Below are 19,899 nucleotides of genomic sequence, written 5' to 3'. Positions count from 1 at the left end.
AGTAAATAACCTTTTTATTCTGAATTCAAACTTATTTAACCCATATTAAACCCTTTAATCGAATTACAAAATATATGGGTGAAAAGACAAGTTTGCCCCTACTAAAATCAAGAATAGGACGTTCCTCACACCAATGGCCCAATTAAGCATGTCTCCATCATAGGATATCCAAATCGTGATATCTCGGCGCGTTGGGAAGAACTTTCCAAAGGGATTACCAACGATATAAATAACTGACTATAACTTATACTGTGATACATGTTATGACGGTTTTAAAATGACCAAAACTCATTTCATAAACTTATCAAATTTTTCAGATTTTCCTTTTCTATCCTAAAATGATAAAAATTGGTTTCATAGATTATTATTTGTTGTTAAGAGTTACGAGATGTTACAATATCACCACTTGGGAACATTTGTCCTTGAATTAGATTTTTTTAACAACGCTAAAAATAGTAACATCAAGTTCAACACGTACAAATCCAAAACAAAATAAAAAGCATGCTTGATAAAAGTTTATAAAGTACTTAGAAGATATTTAGTACCTTGATCTCCATTCTTTTGCGTTTCAAAGAGATGTGGATACATCTTCTCATATCCGCTTTAGCTTCCCATGTCGCTTCTTCAACACATTGTTTCTTCCAAATGACCTTGATTGATGCAACCTCCTTTGTTACCAACTTGCGAAATGTGTGATCTAAAATTTGAACTGGAGTCTCTTCATAGGACATGCTATCCTTAACCCAAAAATTCTCAGTCGGTACAATCAATGAAAGATCACCCACACACTTCTTCAAAATTGATATATAAGATACCGGATGAACCACTGCTAACGCTTGTGGTAGCTTCAACTCATAAACTACATTGTCAATTCTCTTGGATATTCTATAAGGTCGAATGTACCGAGGACTAACTTTCCCCTTTATAAAAAACCTCATAACACTATTCCTGTGAGAAAATTTTTGATACACCCAGTCATCCACTTACAAATCCAATGGACTTTTCCTCACATCTGTGTAAGACGTCTGACGACTCTGTACCATCTTCAATTTCTATATAGAATCACCACACCTTCTCTATGTCTTGGTGAAATAGATCTGGTCCTATCAATCTTACTTTACCAATTTCAAACCACCCAAATAGGAGATTTTAATATTCTCCCATAAAGAGCTTCATATGGATCCGTTTAGATTATTGAATGTTAGCTATTGTTGTAAGCAAACTCAATGAGAGGTAGTTGACCATTTCAGTTCCCCTTGAAATAGATCACAGAAGATCTAAACAAGCTCCCAACATTCCTTCAAAGGTCTTGATATTGTAGTCTGCTTGTCATATCATCTAAGGATGAAAAGAAGTGTTTAAACTAATCTTTGTACCTAACCTTTTTTGTAAGATTTCAAGGACTGAGCAGTAAAATGTGCACCTATATTTGAAATGATCGATATTGGGAATCCATGAAGTCTAATCGCTTCTAGAATGTATAACTTCGCGTAATCTTCTGCCAGATTAGTGGTCTTTACAGACAAGAAGTGGGTTGATTTTGTCAATCTATCGACCATCATTCAAATTGAATCATACAGTATGTGAAACTTTGGCAATATTGTGATGAAATCCATATTAATCATCTCCCACTTCCATTCCGGAAGATCTATATTCTAAGACAACCCTTCAGGCTTTTGGTGTTCCACTTTCACTTCATGGCATTTTGGGCACTTGGCAATAAACTCAACAATGTTTTTCTTCGTACCTGTTCACTAGTATACCTCTCTAAAATCTCAGTATATCATGGTGGAACCCATATGAAGGGAATATCGTGAGCTAGTAGACTCCTCCAAGTTCCTATCTTGTAGTCCATCAACCCTAGGTACACACAATCTACCTTGATACTTTAGCACACCATCTCCCCCTTGTTCAAAAGCCAATACTATTTGGTTATGAACATTCGCTCTCAAAGCAAGCTTCTCTTTCACCTGTGATAATAGTGATGATTTATCCCTTTGTCACCATTATTCCTCCTTCTGTAGAATCAATAAGTTTGACTCCCAAGAGTGCAATTTTATGCACATCTTTGGATAACTCTCTCTTTTATTCTTCAACATGAGCGAAACTCCCCACTCATAACCTTCTTAAAGCATCCACAACACATTGTCCTTACATGGATGGTAAATAATACCCATGTCCTAATCGTTGAGTAGGTCTAACCACCTTATTTGTCTGAGATTGATATCCTTCTGGGTCAACACATATTTTAAGCTCTTATCATCAGTAAATATATCAACATGAACTCCGTAAAAGTAATGACACCATATCCTTAAGGTGAATATCAGCGCAGCTAACTCTAAGTCATGGGTTGGAAAAATATTCTCATGAACTATGAGGCATAACATATAACCTTGCCATTATGCATTAACACATATCAAAACGAACTCTTCATGCATCCTAGTACACAAAAAACCTTGAGTACCTTATCTTAAGGTCAAAATAAGACTAAAATTCAACGTCTTCTTCAACTCTTGAAAGCTTTTCTAATAGGCTTTAGACCATTGAAACTTAATTATCTTTTGAGTCAACTTAGTCAAGGGAGATGAGATAATCTAAAACCCCTCAACAAACCTTCTATAATAGCCATACAAACCAAATTAACTCCTAATATATGTTGGAGACGTGGGTTTAGGCTAACACTTAACTGCTTCTATCTATAGGGTATAAACTCTAATCCCATCACCAAAAACTATGTTGCACAAGAATGACACAAACCGAAGCAAAAACACTCACTTGGGAAACTTGTAGATAATTCATTATCTTTCAAAGTCATAAGACCAATCAAAGGTAACTAGCATGATCTTCTTCTTTTCTTGAATACACATTTATGTCATCAACAAAGATGATAACAAACGTCTCTAGATAGGGTTTGAAGACTCTATTCATAAGATCCATGAATGTTAGTGGTGTGTTTGGTAAGACAAAGTACATGATGAAAAACTCATAATACGCATATATTTTTCTAAATGTTTTCTTTGGAATATCCCATTCCCTAACTTTAAACTTATGGTAGCCTCATAAGAGATCATTTTCGAAAAGCAGGAAGCATCCTTAAGCTGGTCAAAAGATCATCTATCCTTGGAAGAGGATAGTTATTCTTTATTGTAACCTTATTTAATTGGATGTCGTCTTTACATATCATAAGGAAACAATCTCTCTTTCTTAAAAACAAGAACGGAGTGCCCCAAGGGTAGACACTTGTTTAAATAACACCTTTATCTAATTGATCTTTCAACCCTTGTAACTCTTCTAGTACCATTTTACATTGCGTAACAGAGATCAGATGAGTATCTTGGATGATGTCTATTATGAAGTCGAATTCTCTCTCAAGAGGGACTCCAGGTAGATCATCATGAAAGAATTATAGAAACTCTTTTACTATAGGAACTGAATGAACAGAAGGTACCTCATCACTTTAGTCATTACATTGGATATTTCATAAATACAACCCTTTGAAACTAACTCTGTCACCTTATGGTACAAATGAGACGACCCTTTGGAACTACTAAATAATTACTCAACTCTATGACTGGCTCACCAGGAATCTGTAATTTGACTTCATGAGTTCTACAATTATTGATGCATAAAAGGCTTAAAGCCATTGCATAAAAGGCTTAAAGCCATTGCATAGAGGTGATTTCCTCCTCCGCTAGTGCCTATAGTAGCTCCTCTAGGTGCAACAATTTCTAGTGGAGCATTTGATGAATATTGGTCTCTATATCTAGCATTTCCACCACCATTCTTATTCTTAGGACACTTATTGGTTTGGTGTCTACAACACATACCATATGCAGGATCCCAACTTCCTCCTTGTGCCACACTAACATGGGACTATGCTAGTAAACTTGAAGTTGTTTGAATTCTTTCCATTATACTAGCCTTTCTTTCGTGCGCAGATGCACTAGACGATGATGGTTCATGCCATTTGTTTTTCTAAAATTATGGCCGATTCAAACCATCTTTCTGCTGCCCAGACTCATTCCGAGTCTTGGCTTTCTTGTTCCTGTACTCCTCTTTATCCTTCAGCTTCTCTTCTTCAACATGCTTTGCATAGACCACCACTAAGAATATGTACATGTCACAGATTAGCATTGCAGCTCTAACGTCCTTACTACATGCACGACCCAAGCCAGCGACAAACAAACTCATTCTACTTCTTATATCCTTAACTATCTCAGTATCATAGCAAGACAACTCGGTGAACTTTATTCCATACTCATGAAAACTCAAGGAGTCTTGTTTCAGCGTAACGAACTCTCGGACCTTTTCTTTTGTTAGTTCTCAGGGAAATAAACTCCCTAAGAAAGCCTCCTGGAAACAAGCCTGATTACGATGTGGTGCATTTTTATCTCTTCCCTTCTTCGACTAGTCAAACAAAGTCCTAGCTATATTCTTTAGTTCGTATACACCTAGATCAACTCTCTTAGCACCAACTACAGGCACTACATCAAAAAAATTTCTTTACCTCTTCCACAAAGTTTTCCTGATCCTTAATACTGCTTGACCCAGTGAAACTTGGATGATTCATTCTCAGGAACTCACGAATGCTCTAGGTGTCAGCCTCTTCTCATCGAGCTCCTCTCTGTTAACCAACTTGGTAAGTCACAATCAGAATCAACATCCTAATAGCCTCACGAAACTCAGGGTTTCTAACTTCCCCTTCAACTTGCGCTTTAGGTGTGTTGGGCAACTCTTGTTCTTAGGTTAAACATATATACTATCTAGTCAACCTCGTGCTTTTTTTCGTGGAGGCATTGTTATCTGAAACAGGCACAAGCATGAATCAAAGAGAGACTTTTATAGATAAACTCTAACAAACGAAAAAGAATATGAATACAGTAAGAAAATTCTAAATATAGCAGACTGTTAATTATGGATGTGGCGCACTTTACAATGTTAACTAGGACTCTAAAGATAGGGCTTCATAGACTCCCTAATACACTGAAGTTTGTGCTCTCATACTATGTTTGTCATGCCGCGAGCATACACCCTGGACGTCATCGACACCCAATGATCATTGCTACTCTGGAGCGATCCCTTGGCTTGACTTACATAACTCACCAGAAGACTTAACTCATAAAAAAACAATCTTATGATATAACTTAAAGAAATAATAAATTTTCCAATATTTCCTATAAGTCTTATAACAAAGTAATCTGAAGTATATAAATAAAAGACTCAACACTGACTATTCAACTTACTATGAAGCCTATACAATCTTTGATGTTGGGAAAGACCCCACAATATTCTATAAATGAAATATTAGGAAGAGGATAAAAGTGTCCTCCATAATGCAAGGAGGCTCACCACTAACTACGAATGCTCAACTGGATAACCGAGGCACTGGATAATACTGATCTTGGTTACTTTCGTCTCCATTATAAGACGATGCAAGCCGACTTCCATTAGTAAATTGAATTTACGCGAATGCGAGTTGGAATGCTGAACAACAACTATCTAGAAAATAATAAAAAAACTTACCTTGGCTCCGCTCAACTCATGAATACTCAACACAATGGGTATATAAGGAAATTTAAACACATGTGATATATAAAAATCTTTCTAAAATAGTAAAACTACTTAGTTCTTTAAATAAATGCCATAACAAAATCAACTTTAATTATATCTAAAATAAACATAGTGTTTGAGGGAGATTCTCTAACCAATAACCATCACTATGAGCCTAAGCAATGGTACATCGTCCTACTTCACGTTGCAAGAGGAGTATCATATACCATTCCGTCAGTATATAACCTGAACTACAAAGTGGATCTACTAGTCTATGATAAAAAGTACCACAGGAATCATCGAAAATGTATGACTCGTCGTAAGTCAATTTTGGCTACATGGTTAATGGGGTCTTGATTTAATATGAAATCGCATTCCTATATAGGTTCTGAATACTACTCCTAAAATACTTAGCTCATGCATTTTAGTAACAACTTTGTCTTTAGTTTCAAGTCATTGCTCAAACTTAGCTTTAAAATAACTCTTGGAAATCATAGTTTCCTTTTAACAAAAACTAGCCAAAGGATACATTGGAAGTCTAGCTTCCTTTCTTGGTCAAAATGTGAATAAATTTTTAAATCTTAGGTAATAGTTATTTTCCTTATAACGTTTGAGAAATGAACTCAATTGTTTTCTCTTTGCTTAACTTTTAATTTAACTCATAGGTAGTACTTAGTTCACTTATATCTTTTGTGAATTGAACTCAACTTATTAATCTTTTCTCAACTTGTAGCACAAGACTTACAGAAAACTTTTAATGTTTGTTTAAGACTTTTTAAAACTTTAAGAACTTACTTTGACTTTCTTCTTAATTTTTTGTCTTGACTCTTAACCTATTTGACTTTGTATTTGACTTTTACTGAATTGGATTACACATTGAAGGTCCATAATCTCATTTTTAAGGATGAATTAATGATTTTTAGATTTACCTTTTAGTGTTGGAATCAATAAAGAAACGTGGGTAAATCACATAGGAACTAGTAAAAAAAGATGGAGAGAGAATGGGATTTTCAAGCATCCTTGGCGCTCTTGGAGGCATGGAATTCAAGAGCCAGTCCGATAGAGTATATCCTTAGGGATTAATTATTTTGCAGTGCACCAGTGCTTTTCGTACAGAGCATGTTCGGTAGCGCTAAAGTAGCCACGACGCCGCATGGCCTCTCAGATGGGAGTTTTGTCTTTTCTTTTATGTTTTTCTTCTTTAAACCTTCTAAACTTCCATGCATTTTCCCCCCAAACACTTAGTATCACTAATAACCTCAATACCCAATAGATAAGACTCACAAACTACCCGAAAACACAAATTATATTAACTAAAGACATGTAACAACTCAAATAACAAGTTTTCAACAATGTTCGTCAAGAACTTCACTTTTCATCATTCAATCTACTCAAAATTCGCTAAATTAAACCAGATGGTGTGTTGGTGAACAATCCCAACATTGTAAGATCTCCCATACCCTAATATGGATCACCCCCATGAATTCATCTTAAAGATTGTAGGGTTCTTGATGAAGTCTTGATCTTTCCTCCCTTTTTCCTTCTTCTCTTTTCTCTTCTCCAGTCTCTAAGCATAAATAACCTTTCTATTTTGAATTCCAAATTATTTTAACCCTAAAAAAACCTTAAAACAAATTAGGAAATAGATTAGTGCAAACACAAGTTTGCCCTTACTAAAATCCAAAATCGAACTTTCCTCACTTAAACAACCCAACTTCCAGAAGTAGTATCTCCCTCATATGATATAAAAATCGTGCAAATTCGGAGACATTGGAAAGATAATTCCAAGGTATTAGCAACCATGTAAATAATTTACTCTCTGTCATCGTGATCTAGAAATAATGACCATTTAAAAATGACAGAAAGTCACTTCCTAAACATAGGAAATTTTCTAGATGTTTCCTATTATTTTCCAAAATAATAAATTTTAGTTTCTTAGCTTATTGGTTGATATTACGAGTTACAAAATGTTACATTGAAGATAGTTAAGTTGTTGTATCATCTAAAAATGGAATGTCAATTGTGAAGAGAAAAATAAGGGAATGGTTTAACTAATAATTTTATAATCATGTATTTGGAGGAATTGCGTGTCATTGGTCGGAGGGCGGAATGTAAAGCTTCTTAGGCGATTTAGCACAAAATCTAGAATTAATTGGAATGGTCCTATATCTTAATCATGCAGTAAAAATAGATAAACATAATAAAATAACATGTAAGACATGTAACCCTACAAAGTTACCTCATTGGTTGTTTTCCTTGTATAATTTTGTATGAAGAAAAATAGTAGATGTCTAAAGCAACAATGTCAAGAAGTAACTTCTACGATAAAGTATATTGTATAGAGAATTTCGGGAGAAATAAACTCTAAAATTGAAGGGCATGGGTAAAATTTTCATCCGTAAGAATGTCGTGTTGCTTTTATAGGCAAATATATTGTGCATTGAATAACCACCTACCATTTATGCAAAAGTATATAATGTCATATTAAGGTAGCGATGCACCTGTCCCTTTTAGTTTAGAGATAGAAGTGATCGATCATTAGAATCACAAGTGAGAGGAGCATAAGATGCTTTTATTCCTGTCATTTAGCTTTTTCCTGTACTTTCTAAACATGCCCCGTCAAACTCTTTCACAAATGTAAATAGTGTCATGTTAATGTAGTGGTGCATTATTCCTTTTTTTAAGCACCGGTAGGGTGAGGGTTCATTAGGATTAGGGTAGAAGTCGTTTTAACGGGTAGTGGGAGACTAACCTCGGATAAAAGTAAAGGAAAGTAAATACAAAGGGGAATGCAAAAGACCTAGATAATCCTTAGTACCTTCAATATTGAACTTATCAAATACCTCTTACATACAATTTTTCATGCGATATAGATACAAATGATTATTAATATGCTCAAAGTATTCATTCATAGATTATAGTTTGAGTGTCCTTATTTCTGGACATTATTTAGTTGATTCTCTCCTAATTTTGGATTTTTTTATTACTAGTTTGATGCCTTTCCCGACCAATTATTTTATTTCTTTTATATATTTTCTGTATCGTCCTAGTTTCTCGAGTCGTGATGGAACATACAATAACCCAATAATACGTAGGCCAATTTACACTCTGAATTACAAATAGAATGTTCTATGGTTTAAGTAGAAAGAATTGACACGAATAATAAATTAAGACAAAATAAGAATCAAACAAATATCTATATACAAAAGAATCCCATCAAGAACCTAGAAGTCATGCATACAGTGTTGTATAATATGAAAATACAAGTCGCAAAAGTGGACAACAACAAGCAAATTCATAAGCGCAAGACTAGCAATCATATATATACACGCAGAGAAGTAGACAATTTTATCCATAATTCCAAGTGCTCACCCTGGTCTCTGATCTAAAAAATGTGTAATGGATGGCACAAACAATCACCACTAGTAGCTTTTTCTAGGACCTACTTCATGAAATTTGTGTTTATAAACTAGGTATTAGTAATTTTAGGAATACGTCATAAAAATATAAATTTTCAATTTAGGGGATATCGACTGTATCGAAAGTATCTTCAATCATGTTGAACAAAAAAAATTGTATTTACCATTGATTATGATAAATTTAAAAATAGGAGTAGAGTATAGATTTAGCCAACACATGTTCAAAGATATAAATTTTGTCTAAGGGTTTACACAAATATTTATATGCAAATACTAAATCAAAGGTTAACCATCTATTAATAGGTCGTGCATGAAGAAGAAATGGCATATGAAGTCCCTCGTTCAAACTAATAGACATGTACTTCTCTTAGATTAAGCTCCTCAGACGTAACTCCTCCTCAAAAAATTAAGCAAGTTCTCTGTGTAATTTAAAATTTGATCCACATTTTATTTTTGTAGGGGAAAGCAATGAGTTCAACCTTGTGAACCACCTAATTGCACCTGGTCCACCTTTGAAGACCGGGCAATGCCAATGTCACATAGGACCAATAGTCATATGAGCAACCAACTTGTTGAAACATTCAAAGAATTCCTTGAACCAACAACATTTTTTCTGCTCCTCTTTATTCATACCATCTAAATATTGATGGTCATCAAATTCATCAACACTTAAATATTATCTTGTTCGCTTTCATCATTTCGCAAATCAAATAAATTAGATGATCAACATTGTTATACAATTCAAATTTTTGAACAATTCAGTGACACAAGTACTATATTTATTTTACTATGATTCTATAATAGATTTTTAATGAATAGCTGACTTATTCCTGTATTTCTCTTTCCCCTTCTTCGCATACTTCCTAGCACACACAATTCAGTCATTATTTTAATCAGAGTCAAGGAACAAATATGAAACACCAACATTAATCTCATCAACCCTACATATTTTTGGAGTAGAATTATGTTTTATTTATTCATTTGTCATTACAAATAATTCTAACCATTTATTTTTGTTGTTGCTCATATTAGTATGAACTAAGTTAATATTAGACAAAACAAAAGAAAAAGGAAAACTGAGAGTTGAATTTGCTTGTTCTACTTTGTGGGTGCTACTTCTCGACAACACCAGGATTGTAAAATATTTGTAAATTTAAAACCATTTTTGATCACTACATTTATATAATAGGAATATTAATTATATGCAACTTAAAGAAGAAAAAAAGGGAAATGATATGTATAATATCTTTACAAGGATTTCCACAAAATTAAATATTCATTTGTAGACGATTTTCCTTTTAAGGTAACATTAAAAAAAGAAAAGAGATTATGAAATCCTATATATTCTTATCTTATTTACCTTTATTGGTTAGATAAAAAAAGGATAAGAGTTCATGAAATCATTAATATCTTTGTTTGGTTAAGTTATTTGGGGTAGAGAAATGAATGAATAAGAATTTATAAAATACCTCATATCCTTATTTAATATACCTTTTTGTACTAGACAAATTAAAGATAAAGTTTATGAAATTATTCATATACTTACCTAATTAATTTATTCAATCATTAATATCACTATCTAATTTACCTTTTAAAGTTAGATATATTAGAGGATAAGATTTTATGAAATCATCCATAATCTTATATAATTTACCCTTCTAGGTATGAGAAATTAATGGATAAGTGTTTATGAAAAGTTTCATTACATCTAAACATTAAAAAATTAAGAAAATATTCATATTCGTTTATACTTATCAATAAATTTTGGTATAATATATTTACATTCTAAAAAGCACTCCCAAACATATTGAATATTATTATTAAGTTGAGTTCAAAAATATTCATATGTTATGACTAATATATGTATAGAGCTTCAATGATATTTTTCATTCAAGAGTCTCATGAGCATAATGATGTATATAGGTTGAGAAACTATCCCCTTATACATGATATATGTTAATATATACTTGCAATTCTAACACATATGATGATGCATATATACCTACATATAATGTTATAGAAGATTTTTTGCACATATGAATCCTCAACAAATATTATTTCAAAAAAGTAAAATCTCATATGTACAGTTTTTATTAAGAAATATTTATTTATGATGTTCTTTCACTACTATATTCTTCAGTTTATATTTATGTCTAACTTATCTTTCAATATATTATATTCCTTAAATTAAATCACTTTTTAACAAACCCAAATGAAATCAAAGAAGGTTTTCCTCTCTCAATATTTTTTCTCTTCTCAAGGAAGAAGAAGGAGAAGTGAAAAATAAGGTTTGGATTCAATGTGTAGTTTCTTGATAATAATTCTTTGGGAATCATAGTAAAAGTATGGTGATCCTTTATCTAGGATTAGATTTCGTCCTACAGACCATTATAAGTGATGAAGTTCATTGAAAACTTAGGGTTTTACTCAATGTCATGAGTTCTTTCTTTAAACCATTTTAAAAGGTTATTAATGTCATATTATGATTGTATTGGTGTTTAATTGATGATTTGTGACTAAAATACTCTATGAACCCACGAATTAACTCAATTCCTAAATTGTGCCTTTATGAAGTGGGTTTGTGGATTATGAAAACTTATGGTTGGAATATGAAAAAAATTGTGTTATAGGATTATGTCATCATATATGCCTCAATTATGATAAATTTTTTGTGAGTTCATGATTTGAGATTTATGGTCTTGAAGACAAGTTAAAACTAAATTATTTGTTGAAGTAGAATGTGTTTATCTAATGGTGGTGGCCCTTTCTTGTGTGAAACGCTGAACCATGAAACGGTAAACCTAATGGTGTTGGACCTTTCTAGGAAACTCAACGAGCTATCCTTGTAAAGTTACTTGGATCGGTAGGCCTAGTTTTGGTGTGCCTCTAAAGTACAATAACTTAAGCCTATGAAACTACTCTATGGGAATGTAGGCTAAGTAACAAATGGATAAGGTAAGATACAAGTTTTCCCCACGTTAGGTAAAATTCCAATAAATTTCTTGTTTATCTAGAAAATATTTGCCCACATAGGTCTTGGTAGTGGATCCACTTAACCTAAAGTTTGCAATCTTACCTTCGGCAAGTAGACCAAATCTTTACGGTTTGAGGTTATATGACACCGGATTCCATGATCTGGATCTTAGAATATATGTCATATAAACGTTTATTCACATCATATAAGATGTTAAAAATGGTTTCATGAGAAGTTCTCTAATCTGTTGGTGGTAGTATGAGATGTTATACATGCATTACACGAGTACGCTTTAAAAGGGTCATAGTGAGTTCTGTAAGTCATAAAGATAAATGTATGAAAGTGATTTAAATGAAGTAATTGAATGATGATTACTCTCAAGTGCTTAAAGTTCAATGTTTCTATACTTGGGTATATTATGAGTTATTGTCGCTTGTCATTCCTTGTAAATTGATATGTCTCTTATGCATAGATATGGTTAAAAGGTTTAAAGGAAAGAATAATAAGTTAACGTTTGGTAAAGTTAATGTGGTACCTTGGTGTGGATTGTGGTATGGGTTACTATCTATGCAATGCACAAGGTATAGAATGAGGGTTACTTGTGTTGGAGGTCTATGATTAAGGTAATGGTTTACATGTAATATTGTATAAATGTGATGTTGTGATTTGTTTGATAATTATACTTTCATTTCATGTCTCTTATGCTATTATACATGATATTTCATAATGTGGCATAATGCATTATTATTAACCAAAATATCCCTTTAAAAGCATGTTTTTGCATGGTCATCATACTTGTTAATTTTCGTGTATTAAACCTAGTTTCTCTTATTTTTGCTACAAGTATAGGTTCCGACATGTGATTGCTTCTAGATGAATTGAAGTGCTTAGATTGGTATTCCTCCAAGGCTAGAGTGGTACATCTGCATAAATCGAGGACTAGTGTCTTTCTGGAGTTTCTTTCCTTTTGTTCATATAATAAACAATCCTAGTCTTTTTGGATTGTAAAGGGTCGTGTCCCTACTTTAGTTCAAGTACATTATTAAAGACGACAATTTAATACTTACCCTTTAGATTTGCATTTTGAAATATTTTAAGGAGGTATTTTGAATATTTGGATCTAAGTGAGTCTTAATTCCACACTATTCTCCGCTTATCAAATGTTAGTAATGCTATGATGCTTGTATGAGACCCTTCAAGTTGAGTATGCAATGTCGCATCTAGACTCGTGACATGTCACTAATTTTTTACTGTTGAAGTCCATTATTTTTAGCTATCTAGTGATGCTCTAGGTACGAGGCCCAGATGCTATAATGTGACTTTAAGGAATAGTGAACTTTTTTGGCACTTTGATTTGAGTATCTTAATCTTGTAGGTTTAGTTATTCTATGTACCTGTTTGTCTGATGAAGGTCCATTTGGGATTTTATTAAACTTGTGATTGAGTGTACATTCTAGGCTTACGGGGTCTAGTAAGGTTTAGCTTAAATTTACATAGATTTACTTTATTATACATGTGTGCCTTCTTTCTTTCCAACAAATACCTCTGTTTGTGCATAGACTCTATGTTTCTTATTGTAATTACCTCTCTTACTCAGTCGACCTATGCTACCTACTGACTACCTTGCTTTGTTACTTATGTTGCACTCTCCATCTTTTTTGTGATGCAACACCTAGTACCATCTACTAGCACTGAATATTCCTTCCATCTTTTGTATCTTGTGAATTTTTGAGGCATGGATGAGCACTTAGTGTCAATTTCCATCATATATAACTTTTTTTTGCTTTGGTTTTTTTCATATATTATTGTTTGTATTTTTTCAATGTTTGTTATTCCCGTATCTGTTACTTATATTCTGGTACATGTTGTCTTACTTACTAGTGAGTTATGATAGGTGTTGTCATGACTAGAGGGATAGGGTCGTAACAAATAAATTAATGGATTAAAATTTATAAAATAATTCATGTCCTTGTTTCATTTACCTTTTTAGATTACACAAATAAAAGACTGAAGTTTATGAAACCATTGATATCCTTACCTAATTAATTTATCAAATAATACATATCTTTATCTAAGTTACCTTTTAAAGTTCGATAAACTTAAGGATAAGAGTTTATAAAATCATCCATAACCTTACTTAATTTACTTTTCTAGAATAGATAAATTAAAGGATAAGAGTTTATGGCAAAACTCAATCTATCCAAATATTCATTAATTAAGAAACTTTTCATAATCTTTTATAAATATGAATATACTAGGCAAACTGTCAGCGTTTGCACGGGGGTACTATACCCAACTTAGGACACATCATATTTATTTTTTATTGTACTTGTTACCTCGATATTGTTTAAGGTTTGCTTTCACTTTCCCCATTATGAGTATGTTTGATTTAATTGTTCTGCATAATACATTGAATATTTAATCCTTATTTTAACTTATCCTATTAACATGTTAAACAACACGCTTACCAAAAATCGTTTGAGATATATAATATTTAGGAAAGACTTTCAACAATTGTTTACATGTAGTCCCTTTCTAATGGAAAATGAATAGTTTTATATTATATGGAATAGGTATTCTAATATTATGGATAAGAAACAATTGCTGTCATTATATATGGATTGTATAGTAAGTTCACACATTTTTCCGTGAGAAACCACATCGTTTTTTACATAGTATTGTAATAATTTAAACTGATACGAGACATTTGCTTTGAATTCCTTTTTACTTCTCAATATTTCGTTAAGTATTAACCTAGTTATTCCTGAATTAACCATGTTTAAACATTATCATATTACTATTGCTAGACTTGGGGCAAGGAAACTCCCCCATAAGACTTTCAATAATTGCACTCATTCTCAATTAAATGCTAGTGAAAAAAAGGTTAACAACAAATTTTCTACATGCAAAATTTTTCGGACATCCTAAGAACTTGCATTTTTCATCTAATTCTTAGTAGATAGCATTACTTAACATACCATATCATTGATTCAAATAGAAAATGTTTAACATTAGCATATACCTACTTAATACGATCGAGTCTTACAAGCGTTGCTCCAAGGTCAAATACCCACCTCTATTTCACCGGTCTTTTAATTTTCTATTATAACTTGTTTCTGTTGCTTGGTAGCTCAATTTTGAGGCGACCACCAAGCTCCCACAATGTACCAAGTCGCTAACTAAAGGGTGCCGAATCAATTGTCCATGCAAACAAATTTTTTCTAACAAATTTAAATGCTTTCAGCTGTCAAAATTCATTCAGAAAAAGAATATAAGAGGACAAACAAACGAAAACACGAACTATCCTTCTCTTTCTCAACCTCATCAATTTTACCCTTGATTGTTTGTGATCCCTTGACCATTTAGACTCTGTACACCCTTTTTAAAAAGGGAATCTTGTAATTGATAAAGCAACTCCCAAATATGTATAAGGGTATATTCTAATTTATGAAGCAATTCCAAATGTGACTGAAGTATATTGTCTCAATATTCATCTATATGACATACCATGGAAAAATACCATATATAGAAGATAGACTATACCGCCAACGAAGTGTTTCCCTCGACTCACTTTGTTTTTTGGTCGACTCTGAAGCACCGTATTGGAATGATTATAGGACGTAGTTAGTAGGTTTCAAACATATCACCAAAAAATTCATTGAAGAGAAAGTTATAGAACATGTGATTCAATCTTAAATGGCCTCAAGTTATGCAATCACAAGATAGAAAGGTTACATATAGTTTGATAGATGATGACTCATCCAAAAGTGAGCTAAAAAATGAAACCACATTACATTACTTGAAGGAGAAGCAATAGCAAGATAAATATGTTGTACCGTTCTAATCCACTAAAATCAACGGACTACATCAATCTTCTCTAGCATTGCTAGCCTCATCAGGACTATATTATTTACAATAAATATCAATATCAAGTTTCATAGGTTGACTTCCTCTTGGTTGCACATCGTTGTAGCGTTTGAAGATCTAATGGTATCTCTGTCTGGAGCCATGAGTATCTTTAATTCACATGAATCAACTCAAAATTTCTGATTCCTCAATAGAAAACTACATACCTATTCACCATAGACACAACTTTACTTGATTGTATTAAAGAAGTAATTGTTTTAACTATTGAAGTAGTGAAAAATATTTGGCATCAACAAATAAAGGAGACAACACGGACTACAAAAGGAACCCGCATTAAGTTTTAAGCATTACTTCCACATGCACTAAAGTTCAAGAGAAATCATTCGGTATTGAAATATTCCCCATGGTGTTTTTATAAGCTTATAAGCCAACCCCTATTTCATTTTCCTTCTTGTCTTAGTTGTTAAGTTTCTTTTTGCACTTCAATTTTATTCTACGACTTGTCTCTCGCATGTCCATTCATTTTCCATATAATCCTTTTTAAGTATTTCTCTGATCATTTGTTAGGTTAGTGCTTAGTATTTGTTATATTGATTAAATTGTATAAACTACTTACCTCCAATGCATGTGTTGTAACATATTCACCATTTGTTAGATTGGCTTTGGCGTATAGAGCACGAATTACAATTATGTTTAGTGGATGTCAAATTCCATATCCAACACGAATTCTTATTTGTATGTCGAGTTATCTTAACATGTACCATTTTTAAATGTTAATTTTATTAATTTTAATAAATAAATTTTTGGGGGAGGGGTTGAATGTAGTTCTGTTGTATCAACTAAAAAATGGAACGTCAATTATGAAGTGTAAACTAAATGAATGGTCCTATTTACAATTTACTTGACATTTATTTTGATAAATTGGGTTTCATTGATCGGAGGGCAGAGTGTAAATCTTTTAAGGAGATGAAACACAGCATCTAGAATTAACTGGTGTGGTCCTATATCGTGGTCATGCAGTAAGCATAATAAAATAACATGGAAGACATGTAACATTACAAAGTTAGCGCATTGGGTTGTATTTAGATGCAGAATTTGGTACGCAGACAAACATTAGATATCCTACTCAACCATATCGAGAAGTAACTGCGAGGATAAAGTATATTTTATCGAAAATTTTGGGAGAAATAAGCTTTAAAATTGATGGGCATGGGGAAAAAATAAAAATTGCTTCAGTATTAATGTCATATTGTTTTTTTAGGAAAATATATTCTACGTGGAATAGTTTACCATTTACACAAAAGTAAATAAAGTCATATTAAAGTAGTGGTGCATCTGTCCCATTTATTTTGGGGATGTCAACGAAAAATCATGTGGATCAAAAGTGAGAAGAGTAGAAGATTATTTATTTATGTCATTCAGATTTTCGCTCTACTTTCTAAACATGCCCCACACAACTCTTTCACAAATGTAAATGGTGTCATGTTAAAGTATTTTTGCATCATTCCTTTTTTGTTTATGCACTGACAGGGTGGGGTATCATTAAGATGACGGTAGAAGTCCTATTGGTGGGTAGTTAGAGATTTACAATGGACCAAAGTAAAGGAAAGTGAATGCAAAAGATCTAGATGATCCTTAGTACCCTCATTGTACTTATCAAATACCTCTAATTTGCAATTTTTTTCATGTCATATAGATACAAAAGTTAATTTTTATACTCAAAGTATGCATTCCTAGTTTTTAATTTGTGTATCCTTATTCAGGGACATGGTTTATTTATTCTCTCTTTATTTTGGATTTCTTTTATTACTAGTTTGACGTCTTTCCCTACCAATTTTTCTTAATATATTTTTCGGTATTGGTCCAGTTTCTCGAGGTTTGATGGAACATACAAAAGCCCAGTAATAAGTAAGCCAATTTATACTCTGAATGACAATTAAGGATTTTAAAGGTAGAGCTACAAAGAAATACATGAACCTTAAGAACAAGAAAAAAATAGAAGCAAACAAAAATCTATATTTAACAGAATCCTTTCAAGAATCTAGAAGTCATGAGTACAGAATTATCTAATATGAAAATACAGTTCCCAAAAGTGGACAACAAGAAGCAAACTCATAGGCAAAAGACTAGCTATATATATATATATATATATACACACACACACACACACACACACACACACACACATACACACATACACATACACAAACAGAAGACGACAATTTTATCCATGATGCCAAGTTCTAAACCCCATCTTTGATCCAAAAATTACGTGATGGAAGGCACAAATAATTACCACTGTAGCGATACTAGGACCTGCATCACGAATTTTGGGTTGACACACTAAATCATACTTAATAGAAGAATAACTTATAAACATTTAAATTTTCTATTAAAGGGATAGACACAGTATCTAAAGCATCTTTTAACATTTTGAAATAAACTAAATTTACCATTGATTATGATAAATTAAAAAATAATGAGTATAATACAAATTTAGCCAACCCATGTTCAAAGACATAAATTTTCTCTATTTTAAGGGTTCACACAAATAATAATATTTAAATACTAAATCCAAAAGCAAATATCTAATGATAGGCCATGCTTGAAGAAGAATAGACATATGAAGTACCTAGTTCGACTAATAGACAAGCATTTCACCTATATTAAGCCCCTCAGACGTAGATCCACCACTAAAAGTTGAGCCAGTTCTCTGTGTAATTTAAACTTAAATCCTGATTTTGTTTTTATATTGGACATCAATGAGTTCAACCCTGTGAAACCAACTAATTACACCTGATACACCTTTGCAGGCTGGGCAATGCCATTGTTTGAATAGGATCAATAACCATTTGCAAAGTCAACTTGTTGAAACATTCAAAGAGTTCCTTGAAGAAACGATATTTTTGCGGTCATCATTATTCATATATTCTGAATTTTAGTGGTCATTAAATTCATCATCAGTTCAAATATTATATACATCGCTTTCATCTCTAGCAAAATCTAATAAATTAGATGATCCAATGTTATTACACATTTCAAATTTTTGAACAATTGCATGACCACAAGTATTATTATTTTCCAATGGTTGTGAAATGGAACTTTTATTAATCCCAGACTTTATTCCTGTATTTATCTTTCCCCCCTTCTTCTAGGAATTCTCAGTATAAACAGTTTAGTCATCATTTTGATTAGAGTTTAGGTACAAATCTGAAAAACCATCATTTCTCTCATCAACCTTACAAATTTTGATAGTAGAATTATTCTTTGTTTATTCATTAGAAATCATTCTAACAAAAATAAAATTATTAGAATGATTTCTCTTTTTCAGTTTATTTGACTAATCTTAGTAAATATTAGTCAAATCAACGGAAAAAGGAAAAGTTAGAGTTGAACTTGTTTCGCTTGGATGGTACAAGATTTGTAAATTTAAAGGTAGTTTTTGGTCACTAAATTTACACAATAGGAATATTAATTATATGTATGTTGATGAAAAAAAGAAAAATAATATGTATACTATATTTATAAGGATTTCTACAAAAGTAAATATAAAATTTTAGCCGATTTTCATTTTTAGATAATATTAATAAAATTAAGTGTTTATGAAATCCTATAGATTATTATCTTATTTACCTTTTTAGGTTAGATAAAAGAAATGATAAGAGTTCATGAAATCATGTATATCTTTGTTTGATTAACATTGTTTGAAAAGTCAATGAATAAAAATTTATAAAATCACTCATATCCTTATTTTCATTACCTTTTTGGATTAGATAAATGAAATGATAATTATTTATGAAATAATTCATATATTTACCTAATTTATTTAATCATCCATTCATTATCTGATTTAATTTCAAAAGTCAGATATATTAAAGGATAGGATATTATGAAATCATCTGTAATATTATATAATTTACCATTCTTTATAAGATAAATGAAAGAATACGTGATTATGAAAAGTCTCATTACATCGAAACATCTAACAATTATTAAAATATTCATATTCATTTATACCTATATCTAAATTTTTGTATAATATATTTTTTTTCTAAAAAGACAAACCCAAACATTTTAAATATTAATATT

The 19,899-nt window shown here is 32.0% G+C and overlaps 1 protein-coding gene across 1 annotated transcript in view; it reads right to left on the bottom strand.

The window, feature by feature from the left end:
• Positions 1 to 3,981: 3,981 nt before the first annotated feature.
• The window catches only part of LOC138337939 (uncharacterized), a 49,059-nt gene continuing 33,141 nt past the window's right edge, over positions 3,982 to 19,899 (bottom strand). The window contains exon 6 of the mRNA XM_069288384.1: positions 3,982 to 4,103. Within this exon, the coding sequence (XP_069144485.1) occupies positions 3,982 to 4,103 (122 nt within the window). The remainder of the gene's footprint in view (positions 4,104 to 19,899) is intronic.

The sequence above is a fragment of the Solanum lycopersicum genome, chromosome 8, assembly GCF_036512215.1.
Source record: "Solanum lycopersicum chromosome 8, SLM_r2.1".
In the NCBI taxonomy this organism is placed as follows: domain Eukaryota; kingdom Viridiplantae; phylum Streptophyta; class Magnoliopsida; order Solanales; family Solanaceae; genus Solanum; species Solanum lycopersicum.
The sequence above is the reverse complement of the archived record's forward strand: the minus strand, read 5'-3'. Positions and strand labels throughout refer to the sequence as shown.